We start from the raw sequence: 17807 nt of genomic DNA, 5'->3' as shown, positions 1-17807 counted from the left end.
CTAGGGGTTGGGAACAATTTCATCGACCGTATTTCCAAAATGACGTAAAGTTTGCACACAACTTGGCGCGTTTATTTTGAAAAATAGCGATTGTTTATATCCTTTACATACACATAATAAAAACAAAAGAGGGCAAATAACATTGGATCCCTGACTTAAACCCACATTCTTATTTGTTTACATTGTTGCTACGTAACTTTTGGTGCATACTTGTTGAAAAACATAACGATCTATTTTATATGCGGTGGCAAATAGTAAAATCGGTTCCTTACAATGTAGCGTTTTTGGCGTAGCTTCCTTCGAAATTAAGCATTGGATGCCTTAATGCGCTTTCGACAAAAATCAGAAACTGAAACATGTTTAATGTTCACTTTCGGATTAGAATTGATGAATGTTTTATAATTCATTTAAGATTCGATATCGCCTTAATTCATATATCAGTGAGATAAATTAGCAGTGAAATATCGTTTTAATATATGTCACTGCATGGCCAATTTGTCCCGTTTTGCTTTATTAAATTAAACGTCAGCGCGCACAGAGCTGGACAAAATCTCAAGGACCTTAATTTCCGGCATGATGTGAGGTTATCAATAGAGGTTCTGATTAAGAACCTGTTAAGGTGTTTTAAGAATAAAACAGATATGAAAGAAATCCTGAATTGTGTCTTAAGGACACGGATACCGAAACAATCTTGAATTCATCATATAGTTATCGCTTTGAAAGTTATTAAGCCAACGTCGACGCAGTGGAATGTTTAAGTGCACTTGACACTCAAAATGATCTCGCTAAACTCAATACCAACTTTTTAGAACATTTGCTGACGTGAAAAACGAAAATCTATTTTGACAATTCACTAACGACGTATTTTGGTATGTTTTGTTCTGCATTCAATTTATTAAAGAATGGAACATTTAAAAATTATTTTAGCATGAGTTAAAATATGTACAAAACTTCATTTTTTGTTCGATTTAAACATCATTCAAATAAACGTTTCTTAAAAGTCACAGTCTTGCCAGTAGAATAAAAAACCCTCATGTCCCGGCCCATTTATAAAACTATTTTGATATGCGGGCATACCAACAGTCAAAATAACATGGCTATGTTTACACGCAAACCCCTGCTTTACCCGGTGTCTGAATGAGTCATTTTTGCAAAGCCGCATGCATAAGGCATAGCCTGTTAAGCGAGTTGTACAAATGAGAAGTTTTTATACTATACAAGTTTGATAACATGGTCTGCTGTTTGCGTTCCGTCCTGAGGCCGATTATAACCTTCCTTATGTTTTCCCATGCACCGCACCAACATTGTCATTATTATTTGTTTAGTTGTGTCAAAATAGTTGAAGTGAATGTCAAACTATTTGTATTGTATATACGAGAGATTGCCTGCAGGATCAAAGCGTATTTGCGGGCACTTTCTTAACAATAGAGTCATTGACATGCTGAGACCGTAAATATTTGAAATTAACATTTTTATGTTTTTAGTGCATCTTTTCAAAACGTAGGCAGTACAGAGTTTCACTTTGTATATGCCAATGACTTCCCTGTAATTATTTACAGCTTCTGCAAGAGGCGTTGCCCATTGCTACCGTTTGAATAGAATTAAATGAATATTAAATTCAATGCGTCCTAAAGTGTCAATATGTTTGCAACTCACATAGCATTTTGTCTAAATAAGGTAATGTTGTCTGGCTGCCGTAGAAACCTTTAGCATTGTGCAGTATAAATTGTCAGGTCGGGCCTGTAGCGCCTTAAAGGCTGATTGAAAAACGTTCCACGCACACCTGCGATCTACTTTGCCAAGATGTTTCGGGAAATTGTTTTCTGTGCAATGGTGTTCTGCGGCGTTCAGAGATCTGGTATGTTAAAACATTTGTTATTTTACTTTAAATAATTATTCTTTAGAAACAAATAAGAATGTTGAAAGGCCTTCGATTAAATGATGTCTTAAAGTCAGCGGAGTTACGCAGAACTCAGAGTTGGTTCATATCTTCTTTAATGAACGAGTGCTTTTGTTCAGAAATCGGGCAATTGGTAACACAAATAAATATAATCATATTGTATATGGAATTGACATAATGTTACCAACAATATATGCTAAAGAAAGCCGAGCTAAGTTGATTTTTAATTGCGTAATATCATATAAATTTCAATCGCTTGTGTTTTAGTAAGCTTCTTTTTCAAACTTTGTTTTACATGGAGCAATGAGGTTAAAAGTATTTTCATGGACTCTATGCAGACGTTTGATACCGTGGATCATAAGCAAGTTAAATGTATTGCATTAATAAATTAATTTAAATTGGCTTTACTCCGATAATTTAAAGCGCGGGTTAAGAGCATGTTAGATAATGCTAGATGTTTTAAATAAACCATTCATTCAGAAAAAAAGATCCAAAATGCATGTTTATTATCATGACATTACTTATTAAATATGAGGCATGGAAAGTACTGTGACTATCCTGTAGGCGCCTTTTTTTAATTAGCCGTAGGGCGCATCGGGAGTTGTTGTTGCGAAGTTAAAAGATTCCGATATGAGAAGATTTGTAACTGGCCGTAAGCAAGCTTACATGTTAAAGTCAGCATTGCATGATTTTGTCGTTCGTTGTTTCTTTATCATTACCTTCTAGAGGTGGTTGAGACAAAACTGTAATTATCTGATAACCCACGTCACCAGGCAAACACGCGGTGTTTTGTTTAAACCTCACGATTTAAATACTGTTGGTACTACTGTTTGTGCGCATCCAATCCGTGTCGGACATATTCGGGTTATGTGGAAACAATATTAGAAAGACTGGCCAAAGTTATATTTTATGAACAATCAAAGAACTCAAATGCGAAGCATACAGATAATTACTTTAATAATGTCCTTATCATTTTGATATAGTCTTTTTTTGCGATTGCGTATCAAATATCAGTTCGTGTTTATTTCAATGTAAAAATACGACTATTGAAATGAAGTCTTTTTTATAAACCGACGATATTCTTCTTAGAAATACAATCATCTGTGTTATCAAGTAATTATAATCATAGTTTCATAGTAAAACTATGACCAGTGACTTGCGATATAAACATTTATATATAATTCTAATTTGTTCTATTAGATTAATCTAACAGATGTCCTGTGTTACCTCATTCTATAATTGTAAGACTGTTCGAACACTTAATATTAGCTGTTCATGTTCATTCACTGCTGGATTCGTTTGAAATGCAGTGTATATAAGTGCATATAATAAATTGTGTGCAGATGCTTCTTATATAATTGTATATCAGCCTAAGGAAACCAAATAGCTAAACGCGATGAATGAAAATCCGACGTAAATATTATATTCAGTATATAAGTCGCTTATTTAGAAATATTTTCGAAATTTTCAATTAATAAGAATGGATTTCGACAATCATACATTTGATAAAATAAATAATTGTGTATTTATAACAATGTTCACCTACAATTTTATAATCATGACACATATTTACTGAAAATTCCGACCAAAATCAGAAGGTTTATATGACATGATAGTCCAAAGGGAGGCAAATTAACCCGAACTCAAGACCTTAAAGATGCACTCTTACTCCCAAATTAGATTTACTACAATTAATAATATTGTTTTAATATTAAAAAAAAAATGATGAAAAATGCCGAAAACAACGGTTCTTCTGAAGAATACCGAGTTAAATCTGAAAGAAATGAGCATAACACACGGTATTTCTACCTTATGAGACTATAGTAGACCACAGAAAATCTTTTGGCATTCACTAATCATTTAAACATTTTGCGCTTTCTGCTAATACATACACGCTACAATCTCGTTATCAGTAATTAATAGTATCCACAAATTCCAGATTTAGTCAGTAGTTAAAGGTTTACCAGTCGAAATTGATGTTTGTTATACATGTGTATGTATTGATTTTGAATACGAGTGTCACTTTAATGGTAAATTTAAACAAGTGTTTTTTGCGTTTACATGCCAAAATTTATCACGAAAATAAATATGCTCACGTCATATAAACGGGGTCTAAACATTCACACATAATATAACACAAAATTACAAAGTTTCTTTCGTGTTTAACATTTCACGCAATATACATGAAGACATCAGTCAAAATTTACCCCTTATCATTGATAAATTATCACATATGCGTATAAACATGGCGATCGAGGTTTATAGGGTTTATAAAAAGAAAGATAACTGTTTGAATGTATGAACTAAAATGAAATAACATTCGAGTCGTTTATGGCAAAATTAAGAATAAACTTTATACTTTGTTTCTTATGAAATATCTCAAATATTCAAATATATACATTGGTATTAATACACATGTTTGATTCGATATATTTTTCAAAGCCATTGATAAACAAATTTAAATTAAACTCTCATTAAGTTAATTGAAATATGCAAATCGGCGAAACTGAACAAATGGTATCTCACACAATGTAAAATGTGGAATTTGTTAATATGACAGGGTTATTTACAGTTCTGAATTGGATGCTTTATATACAAAGATGGATGATTTCTGACTCTAAAAAGATAAAGCTTTTAACATAAAGGGTCTTCGACAAGTATCTTGGTACGTTCTAACAAGCAAATGCGATACCAACTATTTATTTTACAACATAGATGTATAGGAACTGTCATGAGACGTCATATAGTACACAATTCAATGAGTTCAAGAAATTTGTTAGTAAGCGAGCATTTTGATATGCTTACTAAAATATTTCATATTAGAACGAGTTGAATACGATTGTGTATCTCGTAAATATATGATGAAACGAGTATCAGATTTTTAAGTAAATAAAGTGGGCTGCAACATAACAATTCGCTAGATATAGAACTATGAAATTACGTTATTAATAACTATAATTAACTGTTTAAAATGAATATGCTTTACAGTTTCCATTTGTCAAGTACATACAATTATCATGTCACCTTCCCCCCCCCCTTAAAAACCACTTTTCTCGACCCTGCAAGAGAAAAGAACATTATTATTTGATGCACCTGTTGTTAAATCAAATCTTGACAGTCAAAAATAAATCTGAGGCGGTTATGTATATAGTGTTTTTCAGACTATCCCACTTGTGAATTATTTCGGATCATAACATTTTCGAAGATTGTGGTCGAAATATGTGTAGTTTGTTAGAGAAAGTGAAATTATTGCATCAATCTTTAATTAATAGGTATTCTGATGGATGTGTGATCTGTCGAGGGTCTCACGTTAATATCTTCATTTAACATTTGACAACTGATCTTATCTCGTTTGTGTTCAATTTGTTCATAAAGCCTCATAACAGTGAACTTGAACATAATAATTTTACCGGTTAAAAGATTTAAACTGTTTGCATCAGTGCAATAAAAAGTAAACTGCCAATTGACGGACAACATGTTTCCATTAAACTTAATACGAATTGTATAGAAAAAAATGTTACTTTATTAATATGGCATCTTTTTTAAGGTTGAGTTGCAATCTATACAAAACAAGTACGCGGCGCTCACATTTACCTTGCTGGTTTTTGTCCCATGTTTTATTCTGTGTTTGCTTAGGTCTGTTCAAAGCGTCGTTATTAAATAAAAGTCGTTACAATTCAAAATGCACCGTGTCTTTTCTGTTTTGACAAAAGGTTATAAAATAATGACAAGTTGTGTTTGTATTGCATTTGTCATTGCACTTGTCATTGCATTTGTCATTCAAATCCCCGGAAGTCTGTCTGCAAAGAAAATTGGTCGAGGAACAGGGATGAAATAAAATACATTTCCATTCACGTTCTTTTCAAAGAAAATAACAGCATGAGCATGGGAATGTAAATATTCAAGCATTTCATCATCAAAACGAAAACAGTAAATTGTTAAACATTCATCAGTTTTTGCGAATTTCAGAGCCGCCAGGTTCTACTTTTTATCTATTTATGATTGATAAAATATGAATAAATATTTTGGGAAATTGTTTTCTGTGCTTTGGTGTTATACGACGTTTAGTGATCTGTTATGTTGAAAGATTCATTACTGTTATCTTATAATTTGAACATAAATAAATACAAAACAGGGAGTTGGAACGCCTCTGACTAAGTGATAACTTAAAGTCAGCAGCGGTTTTGTGACGAAGAAATCATAGATGAATTATATCTACTTTAATAAAAGATTGACTTTGTTCAGAATTGGAGTTGAACACAAACAAATCAATCATAAAATATGAAATTGACATGCTATTACAAGCATATAGCACAAGCTATGTTAATGTTAAGCAACTTCTTTGAATTTTAATCAAGCATCTTTTTCGAATGCTTTTTGTACAGCGATATGGTCCAAAATGATCTTTATAGATACCCATCAGCGAAATTACCTTGTATTTTATAAATAAATTATTTAAATTGCCAAACTCCGAATACTATTAAGAATTCGTTTAGAGAATGGTCCAGTATGCATTGTTTAGTTTTAATAATCCATATTTTTTTGCCATGACGTTACATTTGAACTTAAGAGAACAGTTATATATTCTTAGACCATTAGTTGGTTGCTAGTATGTTATAAGTTACGTGGAAAGTTTGCAAAATACCACGGCGGCAGCGAAGGAACCATGGCTATCTGGCGTGATTCATTGGGTTCTTATTTAGTCGTTAATCGCATCGGGAGTGCCCAGTTAAAAAAATCCGATGTGAGAACAATTCTAAAATACCGTAAGCTATCATACACATTAAAGACAACATTGCACCGGTCCAGTACGGCCCCAACAGAATTCGGGCGGATGTCGTATGATTTGGATTTGATGATTTTGGAACGGACTGTTCTGAGTTTCAGGCTTTTCAAATCGCTTAAGCATTCTACAATCCAATATACATGTGTGAATCAATACCTCATCTGTACCTCACGAGCCCCGTGCGATGTTCAAAAATCGTATGTGTATCTGACGGCTCCGGTCCGTCTCCCGTCCTAGTACCATGTAACGTCCGCATTGAGTCCTGAGGCACCCTTGTATCTTACTAACGGGCCACTTGCGATTGAATTTGCGAAGAAAATGATAGGGCACAAGGCGGGTACCGATTCACGCGGTTGCCGAAGATCACTGACATACCTAATTCTAATCGGCAAGAATAACAACTCGTACGTATTAGTTGGATAGATAATTGAAGCATTAGTTATTCTTTATTCCATGTAAAGAATATGTTTACCTTAATGATAAAACACGAATACATTCGAATAGCGTCTTAAACAGACAGAGATGCGTTGTTGTGAATAATTTGACCGGATAAACACTATTAGAAAATATAAAAAATACCAACGGAAAAGCGACGACAACAGTATAAAACTGACGACGTCAGTATTATCGCACAAATGATTTTTGATTGATATTGATTAAACATAAACCACCGAAATAACAACATTATATACATAAGAATTTGTTAAAAAAATGTTTTATAAAAAAGGAATTTTATAATTGAAATGGAAACAAAATCGAAATGATCTGGAGCGTGCGTACACTTGTACTCATGTTTTGACTGGATTTATACCAAAACAATATTTTTAAATATTAATCTGAAGTAAATGCAAGATCTTATTCGCTTGCGGGAAGAAGAGCACTCATTGAAAAAATGATTCAATCAGATTGATAAAATGTAAGGCATATATATTGTTACTGAAATACACTTCAGTACTGAAATAAACTGTACATGATATGATATTACACGAGAATTTTAGGCAATCTTAGTGATCTGGAAAATGATAGCACTTATTTTAAAATAAAGGAAACACTGGATAGTCGCAGAGTGAACGCGGAATCAATTTTAATGTTTTCATTACCATTTAAATGTCGTCAAGACAAAACAGTAAATATTTGCTATGATATCCCATGTCCGCAGGCAAACACACGACGCTTTGCCAACAAATCTACCCAGGCGGCTGGTTCCTACCAGCATTGTACCCCATCCAACATAAGGCCAGCATTGTACGTACATGCTGTGTTCGTTTATACCACACGATTTGACATACACGAACACGGTTTGAATGGAAACATATAAGAGTCGCAAAAGTTGTATTTAATGAACAATCAAAGAACTTGAATGATCTATTGTTTTAGAAATACATTTATCTGTATTATTTAATTATCATGGTAAATAGTGTTACCTTGTACGGATAGCATGGTGCTCTTACCGACTGAACATACCGGGCAGCTGGTTCTACACACAAAAAAATGAATGGAATCAAACGATTAAAAAACGACTTAATATTACAATTGTCTGAAATAAATATAAAGTAGACGCATTGCTCGTGATACCGTATAAAATGGCCTGAGCGAGTTAAATAAGTATACCTATTATAGAGGAATCAAATCCACTGTTACTCCGTTGATTGGTACAACACTTCATCTCGCCCCTCATAATAATGCACCCGGTAGTCGTTTTGAACGCGTTGATATTGCAAATAAATAAACTGAGTTTATTTAATAAAGGTCCAATAGTTTTTGTTGGAAAAGAACATGTATTATGGTGATATGTAAAACTACTATCAGTGCCTTATGATAGCACGTGTGGTCTGCCTGTATTGTTTTGGGTATCAGCCCTATTTGTTTACCTTTAAAAAAGGATCCAATAACTGGTCTATGGTTTCCATTATATATTGTTATAGCAATACATCAGTGAAATATTACTTGATAATTACAGCATATTACCGGTTCAGATATTTTATTTGATTTTATCAGTGCAATGGAATATGAGAGTTCAGACTTGACACACAAAATGCTTTCACTCAAGTCTTGTTTAATATAAAAGAGAATACTGAAGTAAGAAACATACACCTTTTTTGATATTACGTTCTTGATGTTTATTGGTATAGAAAACCCATATGGTTTTCAAGCATTACATTTATCATATAATTTTACTTTATTAATAAGAGAATTATTTACGCATGAGTAACATTTTTACTTGGCTGTGTTTACCCCTCAGTTTTATCCTGCTTTAGTGTTTTCGAAAATCCACCGGCGCAGGTCAAAGCCAGTTAAGTGCGTCGTTTTCCATTAAATCTTCCTTAAAATTGAAGATGCATCGTACTAACATATAACTCGTTTCATATTTTGCTAAAAGATGCAGTGAATAAATGACAAGTTGTATTTGAATTGCATTCGTCTTTAAAATTCCCGGGAGACTGTCTGCAAATCATTAATGGGTCCTGCAATAGGGATATATTAAAATGTTCAAGCACTTTCTTTGCAAAGAATTTTGAAAGGATGAGAATGTAAATATTTAAAGATTTCACTTTCAAAAGCAGACTGTGCAGTGTTTAACTTCGTACTTTCGTTGGTATTTGCTTATTACAGATCTGCAAGTGCCTACTTGGTATTAATTGATGGCGCATGCAAAAACAGTTGGAGCCAATTGATAATCCATTGAACAAAAATTACTCAAGTTTTAAAGTCAATGTGTACTCAGGTGTCAGTTTGTTTGCAATTGAAGAATAAAACTCATATTAAATTTGTCTAGTAAATAAGGTGGTGTTACCTTGCTGCCGTAGAAACCCTCGAATTATGCAGTATAAATCGTCAGGTCGGGGCTGTAGTGTCTAACCGTCTGATTGAAAAACGCTCCACACATAACTGCGATCTTCTTTCCCACTATGTTTTGGGAAATTGCTTTCTGTGCGGCTTTCAGAAATCTGGTATGTTGAAGATTCATTACAATTACTATTAATTCAAATAAACAACAACTAGAATGTTGAAACGCCTTCAACATATTGCTGTCTTAAAGACAGCAGCGATTTGATCGGAATTCGGGTTGGACAAAAACAAAAACAATTATATCATATATATAATTGACATGCATATAGAACAGGCTGTGTTTATTTTAAGCAACTTAAAATATGAATTCCAATTGGGTGTGTTTTAATAGTTATTCAAACGCTAGTTTACACGGACCGATAAGGTCTAAATCGACCTTTATAGATGCAATGTAGACCTTTGATACCGTGGACAATCAGCGAAATTAACTTGTATCAAAGTGTTAAGAACTCTTTGTAGTATCGGAATATTTCGGAGGTAAACAAATTAAATGAAATAATTTGTTTAACTCCGAAATATTTCGAAACTACAAAGCATTGGTTTAGAGAACATTTCATTATGCAATGCGTTTTTTAATAATCCACTAACATTCTGAAAACGCATGTTTATTGCCATGACGTTACATTTGAACTAAATATCCATTTGCTTATTCGGGATAAAGCGCCAGTATGTGTAATAATACACGGAAATTTCGCTAAAAAAGCTTACGGGTGGCCGTAAGGATTCAATAACCGTCCTGCGGGCGCCATGGTGGTCTTTTTAAGCCGAAGGGTGCATCAGTTCGAAGTTAAAAGATTCCGATGTGAGATTTCTTACTAACCCTAAGCTAGCATACATGTTAAAGACAACATTGTACCGAATAAGAACGGCCCCGAAAATATTCGGACGGATGCCGTAAGATAGTTTGACATACTTTATGAGTTTCTGGCCCTTCAAACTGTTTATGTATCTAACCAGGTCCGTGCTTGTCCGTCGCGTGCCCATACTTTTTTTAACGTCGTAAGTCTGACGGCTCTCGCCCCTCTGCCATCCTAGTACTGGGCAACTTACTGACGGATTCCTCGTGTTTGGATTCGAGAACAATGGAGAGGGCACAACATGAGTCCCTGGTGCTGAACACCCCAGACATCCTGATTTTCCGACTTCCTAGTCCGTCTTAGGTAGAAAAAAATTCGTTCGGGTCAGGTGGATAATTGATTGTACCATAAATCATGTCTTTATTCCATTTTAAAATTAATGTTTTACCTTTACATTAAAACAGGTATAATTTCGAATAACTTCATAAAGGGTTAGAAATGCGTTGGAGTAAATAATTTGATCTGATAAATATTTTGAGAATATGAAACGCACTGCTGAAGTGCGACGACAAAAAGATATATCATTATTAACGGTTGAGAACGTCGGTATAACCGAACAAAGTATTTTCATGTTTATGTTCAGTATCCATATTTAAAAGATATTTAAAATAACTGTCTCCCTATTTTCCATGATAAGATATAAATCCGATACATGTATGACCATGAAAAAAATACAAAACCATTTTATTTCCGCCACTCGAGACAAAGCCTCCCTTCTTCGTATTAGTATAATTAAGCTTCTATTGACACTGCTGTCTAAACTTATTTGTCCTCATGTTGTCATGTATGTATGACCTGAGCGTAATAAAGATATTTGTTGTTGTTGTTGTTGTTGTTTTTAGATTAAAATAAGCCACACAAATAACAAGATAATATTTTATGGCATTGATTACAAATATATTTATTGATAATTAAAATAATTAAAAACTAAAATCAAAACGTCCGGGAGCTTGCGTTCACCCGTATAAATGTTTAAAATTGAATAATAAACAAAACATTTTTTTAAATATTTATATGACATTAAGTGTAAGTAATAATAATAAAAATAATAATAATAATAATAATAATAATAATAATAATAATAATAATAATAATAATAATAATAATAATAAAATACATTAATATCTGTTTTAATACTAAAATTAATTTGTACATTATCTCAAAGTGATCTGGAACACGACCACGCTCATTCCAAAAGTTATGATACATAAGATAGTCACAGAGAATTCAATTACAATTGTATTTAATAAAAATATTATTTGAGATTTTAAACAAACGGGAGCTTGCGTTTACGCGAATTAATGTTTTAAAATGATAAAACAAATCTAAAATAAGATCTTTCTTTCGTGCGCTGGGGGTGGGGCGTCAAGAGTACAATAATGAAATGATTTAAAACTTAGAGTTTATGATAATAATAATAATAATATAATAATTATAATAATAATAACGATTTGTTCCGATTTGTTGTTGTCAAATTTGGAAATTGTCATTGTATGCGGGCAAAAAGGACAACCTAGGCTTCAACCAAGACTTCAATCGGCAAAGATAATGAAATGAAGCTTACATGTCTCCAGACATCACACGCACATGTGTTACAAGCCCTTATATCGTACCAAACCGTCTGTTGATGTCTTATTCAATAAATACGTTTTATATGCATTCTCATTTTGAAAATATAAATGAGTTATGCAGAGTACATTATTTTTTTATAATACTCTATATTGCACCATGCATATATTTTTACTTGTGCTAAAATTGTAATGCAGGTGAAGATAGGTGAATGTTATAATATTACACTCTTATATTTATCCTTAAACACAAACATGATTTATTACTGATACTCTTATTCCTTACCTATCGGTTTTTAGAATTCGCTGGACATGAACTTATACACTGTGAAAATGGAAGACTCTTTGCCTTTTATTCAATCTTACCATCGATCAGGAAAATGGACGAATATCATGAAATAATATAAAACTAATTTAATAAAAAGCGTAAGACTTATCATTAGGATATATAAAGCGCTTTAAATGAACAATGAAATTATCTTTGTTTTCAAAGAACACACCATTATCATATTAGTGTATAATAATGACAAACATATCAATCTTCTTAACTAAAAATATATTGATTTTTAGAATCGGCAATCACTGGTTGGTCCGGTGGCGGCACAATAACAGGAGCCGATGGAACAATAACACTGACGTCACCACTGTCCGAGGACTCAGCTGTAGGAACAACAGTTGTTTCACTTACAGCGGCGAGTGATGGCACTGTCACTGGATACTCCGTCACCGGAACTCCAGATGCGGCCGATGTATCAAGTACAGGCGTTGTAACGCTGAAAGCACAAGTTGACTATGAAGCAAATGCAGAGTTGGTTCTTCTAGTCGTGTAGGTTTTAATTAATAAATGAATTATTTACATGTATCTCCATATGTCAGTTTAAAAATACATGACTATACATCTTCCTCGACAATGACGGGTCAACTTTTCTTCCGTAACTAGAGTAATTGTTAGGTCATTGAATAAATCAGTAATCATTCAACTAGAGCAGCTAGGCCATAATAGTGGCTTGTTGATAAAGAGACATCAAACAAATATACTCATCCATGTTCAATCATGTGAAAGACAACACACATACTTTCATATTGGCTTTCTCCTAATCGATGACTTGCACTTACATTTGTTAAAAAAGAGACACAAATTGACAAAACATTAAACGCTTATGTTGCTTATATTTATACTAATTGTGATTTTGTTATTACAATTGATATCGTACACTCATCAAAACCTCTGCTATTTTCAGAGCCGACGATGGTAGTGCAACCGGAACTGCTACGGTCACCGTGCCAATAGGAGATGTCGGCCCTTTTACAACAACCACAAAAGAGTTATGCGTAAAGGATGGTTTAGGTCCAGGTCTGTAGATATTTCCGATCGAAGTTGTTCAATATTCCAATGAATGACATCAATATCATATTCTTTATGCCATTATTTAAACTGCTCTAGGACGTAATCTTTTAAAATGCATATTGTACTCTATTTGAGAGTAGTTTATTCTTCGTTTTTGTGTATGCTTTCATAAAAAACATCGTTATATATATATACATTGCTATGAGCTTTTATCTGTTATCTTTTTTTTTACACATAATGCATACTGCGATCTCTACATGTATTGTTGTAGCCATATTCGAGCGTTCATATCATCGTTTAGAGCATCATTCAGGTTGCGTTCGCGTTGGTGCACATCATTAGTCAGCACTCTACTTATTGCATGCTACTGCTGGCTACTGTTCCGATATGAAGATAAATGAGTGAGCAAACACAACAAAACTCTTTCCAAAATAAAACAGGGAACATTTGAATGTCAAAATTAACAACCAGGTGTTAATCAGCGTTAAAACAATGGCCGTGAAAAAGCCAACAACTCTTTAGAAACACTATTTGAAATTGATTTATTGCTCATTTAACAAAATTAACCTTTTTCTTTAATAGGTGAATCGGTTGGTGACGTTTCTGCTACCGGTGTCGACACTTACACGACTACTGGTACGTACCTAAACTTATTTATTTTGCAACGATTGTTAAACAAGTTATTACAACATTATAGTAATAATCGTTTGGCATGAGTTCACGCATGAATATAGTCTAGTGTTGTGGAGGAAACCAGATTACCCGGAAGAAACCCATTTGTCAGGCTTGATGATCCAGAACCAAACTCATATGCACCCAGGCCAGAAATCGTACCCGAGACGCCTTGATCAGAAGCGTGTGCCCTAACCACTGCTTTAACATAACAACTATCTATAAAAAACCAATAACACATGACTGAGGATTTGGTCGTAAAATGCATTATTAAATATACTACGGTGTTTAGCCCGGTTTTATAATTGACAGGCTGATGCAGAAGAGAGACAGGGTTCTCAAGGAAAAGTGTCCCCTATAAAAGGCTTAAATTGTATGAATTTGTCAGAAAATTATATTTCAACTACCAAATATGTAATCTTTGTATGAATTTAATAATCATATTATAAGTTTTTATAAAACAACAAAATATATAAATGACAGTCTTCAGCATTGAACTATATAAAGGCTAAGGTATTCCCATTCTTGTCTCCAAAAAGGTAGAATGGCGTTACCAAACTAAATATGTGCAACACTCATAAAACCCTGTATGCAATTTACATCACCAAAGGATGGACACCAATTCACGTCATATAACTGCTACACATTTCTTAACATACCTTAACGTGACAAGATCTAATTTCGTATTGAGTTGTTTTAAAAACGTTTTGTTAAAACATTAGATCCAACTCATCTGTTATTAAAGGAAAATTAAATTAAATGTTTAAACTTCATAGCCCTTCTCGAATTTTAACTTACACGTTGTATTCAGTTTGTAATAACAAATAAAAGAACCCGTTCTGTTTACAAAGATCAAAAGTCGATTATAATGTTGTTTGTATTCTGTAGTTAAAATATATCTTTTTATGTTATGTATTTGTAATAAAAATATTTTTCTGTTTTAGAACACCACTGACAATAATATCGAATCCCTCTCTCTATCAATGTCTTAAAACGCGTAACCATTGCAGATACCACCTTTGCTGTTGATTCAACTTCTGGAGCTGTGACAACGACTGCCAGTGTTACCCTCAACAAGGCCACAACCGACGAGTACACGGTCCCTATTTCAGGCGCGGTCACCGGTGGTGAGAGCAACATCCTAACACTAACGGTGAAAGTCGGTGACTGCAGCGGGAAGGAAAAAATGGCTGCCGCTCTCGGAAGCCTTCTGTTATCTCTTCTTGCGTATACCCTTCTCTCCATGTAAAACACTTTGATACTTTCAATTGGCGCGCCCTTCTAGATTCCTGCATTGCATATGGATATGTATCGTGGATTTTACCCGAAGTGCCCAAGACTTTTAATACCAAAAGTGACACATTTGTCGACGCTTAATATTTTGGATGCCATATAGTAAACTACTTCTAATAGAAAATGTTTTTCTTATTATAAAATATAAGTTTGAGTATATCAACAAACCAAAATTTATAACACATGTTACAAGGGATTCATTAACATAGGCGATGTTGGCAAAGATTGTTTCAAACCGTGTTTCAATTTAGCTATCTGATTAGCATTACTAGATATATTATTTACAAGTTTGAAGAAATACCTTACAGCAATTATGCACACACTTGTAATTATTAGTATATTTTTGAAAGTGTTACGAACGTTTTGGCGAAACATAGCATTTTGTGTCACATTTTAAGATATTAATAACAAAAGGGTTATAATTTAAACTTTAAATGATTAATTAAATAAAGGCAATTTCATCACATTTACCACGATACTAATTTAGTTGATGTCTGACAACGAGTTTCTGTTATTATTACTAATGAAGTTCAGATTAAAATACATATAATTGAATACAATGTAATTAGGAGTCGAAGGGTGACCGTTTTGTTAATGCACAGTTTTATTTTATTTCTCTATAACCAGTGTACGGACTACTTTGATTGTAAACGTTTTGGTGAAAAGTTTAAAACTTAATAGAGTATTAGCTATTTTAATTATCAAATGTGTCATACAATTCAAATGACAGTGCATAGAACAGTTTAAACATTTTGCGAACTGAATCTACGAAGACAAATGTCATTAGATATAGGTACAAGAGTACAAATTGTCTAATTTATCCAAAGAAAATACGATATTTAATGTTTTTGTTCGTCAACACTGGTTTTGTATTTTGGCTTATCTTCCTTCATTGAGAATTCTGCATTATGATGGCCATTGTGGTTCTGATTGCTGAATATCTCAGCCTTTTTTCACAATTTTGTTATATTTCATTCTTTCTTAAGCTTACAAAAAGGTTACGCTGATACATAATAACTAGCCATGCCTGACATTAGATGAACACCTTGTCAATGCAAAAAAAAATAACTAAGTGGTATAAGTTGATGCCATTTACGTTTTTGACACATACTTGTTTATTTATTATATAAAATAAATTCGAAGTAAGGTTATTGTTAATTACATATTAAAATTAAACTAAACTACCAAGATGTGTCAAAAGTATTATTTGTACTTGTATATACATAATTCAGAAAAGAAAACATGTATCACAATATATGAGTTGTGTTTGTTTTCTACATTTTATCTGAGTTATGACGATGGACGATCCAAAAACATAGCAGAATGAACAATAGCGTCTTATAACGTTCACATGCGCTGAAATAAAACAATGACAATACAATGAACAAGTCCAGTAGTCAGACATTCAAATATAAAGCCTGTTGAGACGCACAAAATGAGGGCCCAAACGACACTGAATAAAAGACACAAACGCACAATCATCAAAACAAGTCCAAAGACTCGTCACATTAGCTTTATCAAAAATGATTGACACAGCGCCTTGGAACAGTCGTTGAAAGACGAGTTCACTGTAACACGAGGTTACTGGCGGGGGGGGGGGGTTAACTTGTTTATATGCGCAATATCTTACACTTGTTCCAACTTATTCCAACTTGTTCCAGCATCTAACATTGACAGTCAGTCATCACAATATACTTTGAAACACATGAAGGTTTTCCTTATCAAATTCAAAGCTAAAAATGCAAGATGTATGTGTGGTCTGTTTCTGAGGAACATTTTGCACGATGTGCCTACAAACAGGTTCTTCGTCAAAGTATGGCTACAGAGCTTGTCCATGAAAAACAAGCATCAAACCTTTACGTCAAATTCTTGATTGACGTCATACGCCACGCTGCGCATGCAGTCAACCTTTAAGGTATTAAAAACAGAGCGTTTTGATTCGTTTCGTACATGAGTATATATAGAGCAGTGTGTGTTAAATGTTTGTGGCTGAGCCTATGCCGTGAAGCTTCTGAGTCCTGAGCTCTTGGTTTTAAGCGTGTCGGCCTTACGGTGTCTGTTACTTTAATTCCGCTTATTCTTTGAGGTGGAATATGAAAAGCTATATACTCACGAGCCAAAAAACGTCTGGTAGTTGGATCACGCTGATGCACCTGTTCCTACAGCCCCTGATCGTCTGTAACAGATTGCGTGCTTAAGCCGCGTTCCAACAGCAACCCCTGGCTCTTTCTGTCGATGCCAATGCCCGGAGCGTCTCGGGCTCTTTATTGCGCAGCATCTAGCAGTGGACGTCTTCTGTCATTTTCGGAACTACCCTGAGCTTCAATGATGTGCATAAGTGTTAAGTGCTCGTACAGAAAATGTAGCTAGGGGTTAATTTCTTGTGGTTAAATCTGCCCATGCAACAATAACGCCGTGATATTAGCTAGTCCTTTCTTAACGCTGGAGCAAATTTATTAAACCAAATGTACTCGGTAAGCCTCGTTTCCGCAAAAAAACTATAGTCGGGTTTAGATGAACCAATCTTACACTC

General features: G+C 33.8%; 1 protein-coding gene across 1 annotated transcript; it reads left to right on the top strand.

Moving 5' to 3' along the window:
- The first annotated feature begins 1772 nt into the window (after nucleotides 1-1772).
- On the top strand, nucleotides 1773-16220 carry LOC128240601 (protocadherin-16-like). The gene is made up of 5 exons (XM_052957298.1): nucleotides 1773-1858; nucleotides 12532-12787; nucleotides 13203-13315; nucleotides 13892-13945; nucleotides 14992-16220. Exons 1-5 carry the CDS (start codon nucleotides 1804-1806, stop codon nucleotides 15228-15230), a joined length of 717 nt encoding a protein of 238 aa, XP_052813258.1. The 5' UTR covers nucleotides 1773-1803; the 3' UTR covers nucleotides 15231-16220.
- Nucleotides 16221-17807: the final 1587 nt, after the last annotated feature.

This window comes from Mya arenaria, chromosome 7, assembly GCF_026914265.1.
Source record: "Mya arenaria isolate MELC-2E11 chromosome 7, ASM2691426v1".
Taxonomy (NCBI): Eukaryota; Metazoa; Mollusca; class Bivalvia; order Myida; family Myidae; genus Mya; species Mya arenaria.
This window is presented reverse-complemented; position numbering and strand designations above follow the sequence as displayed.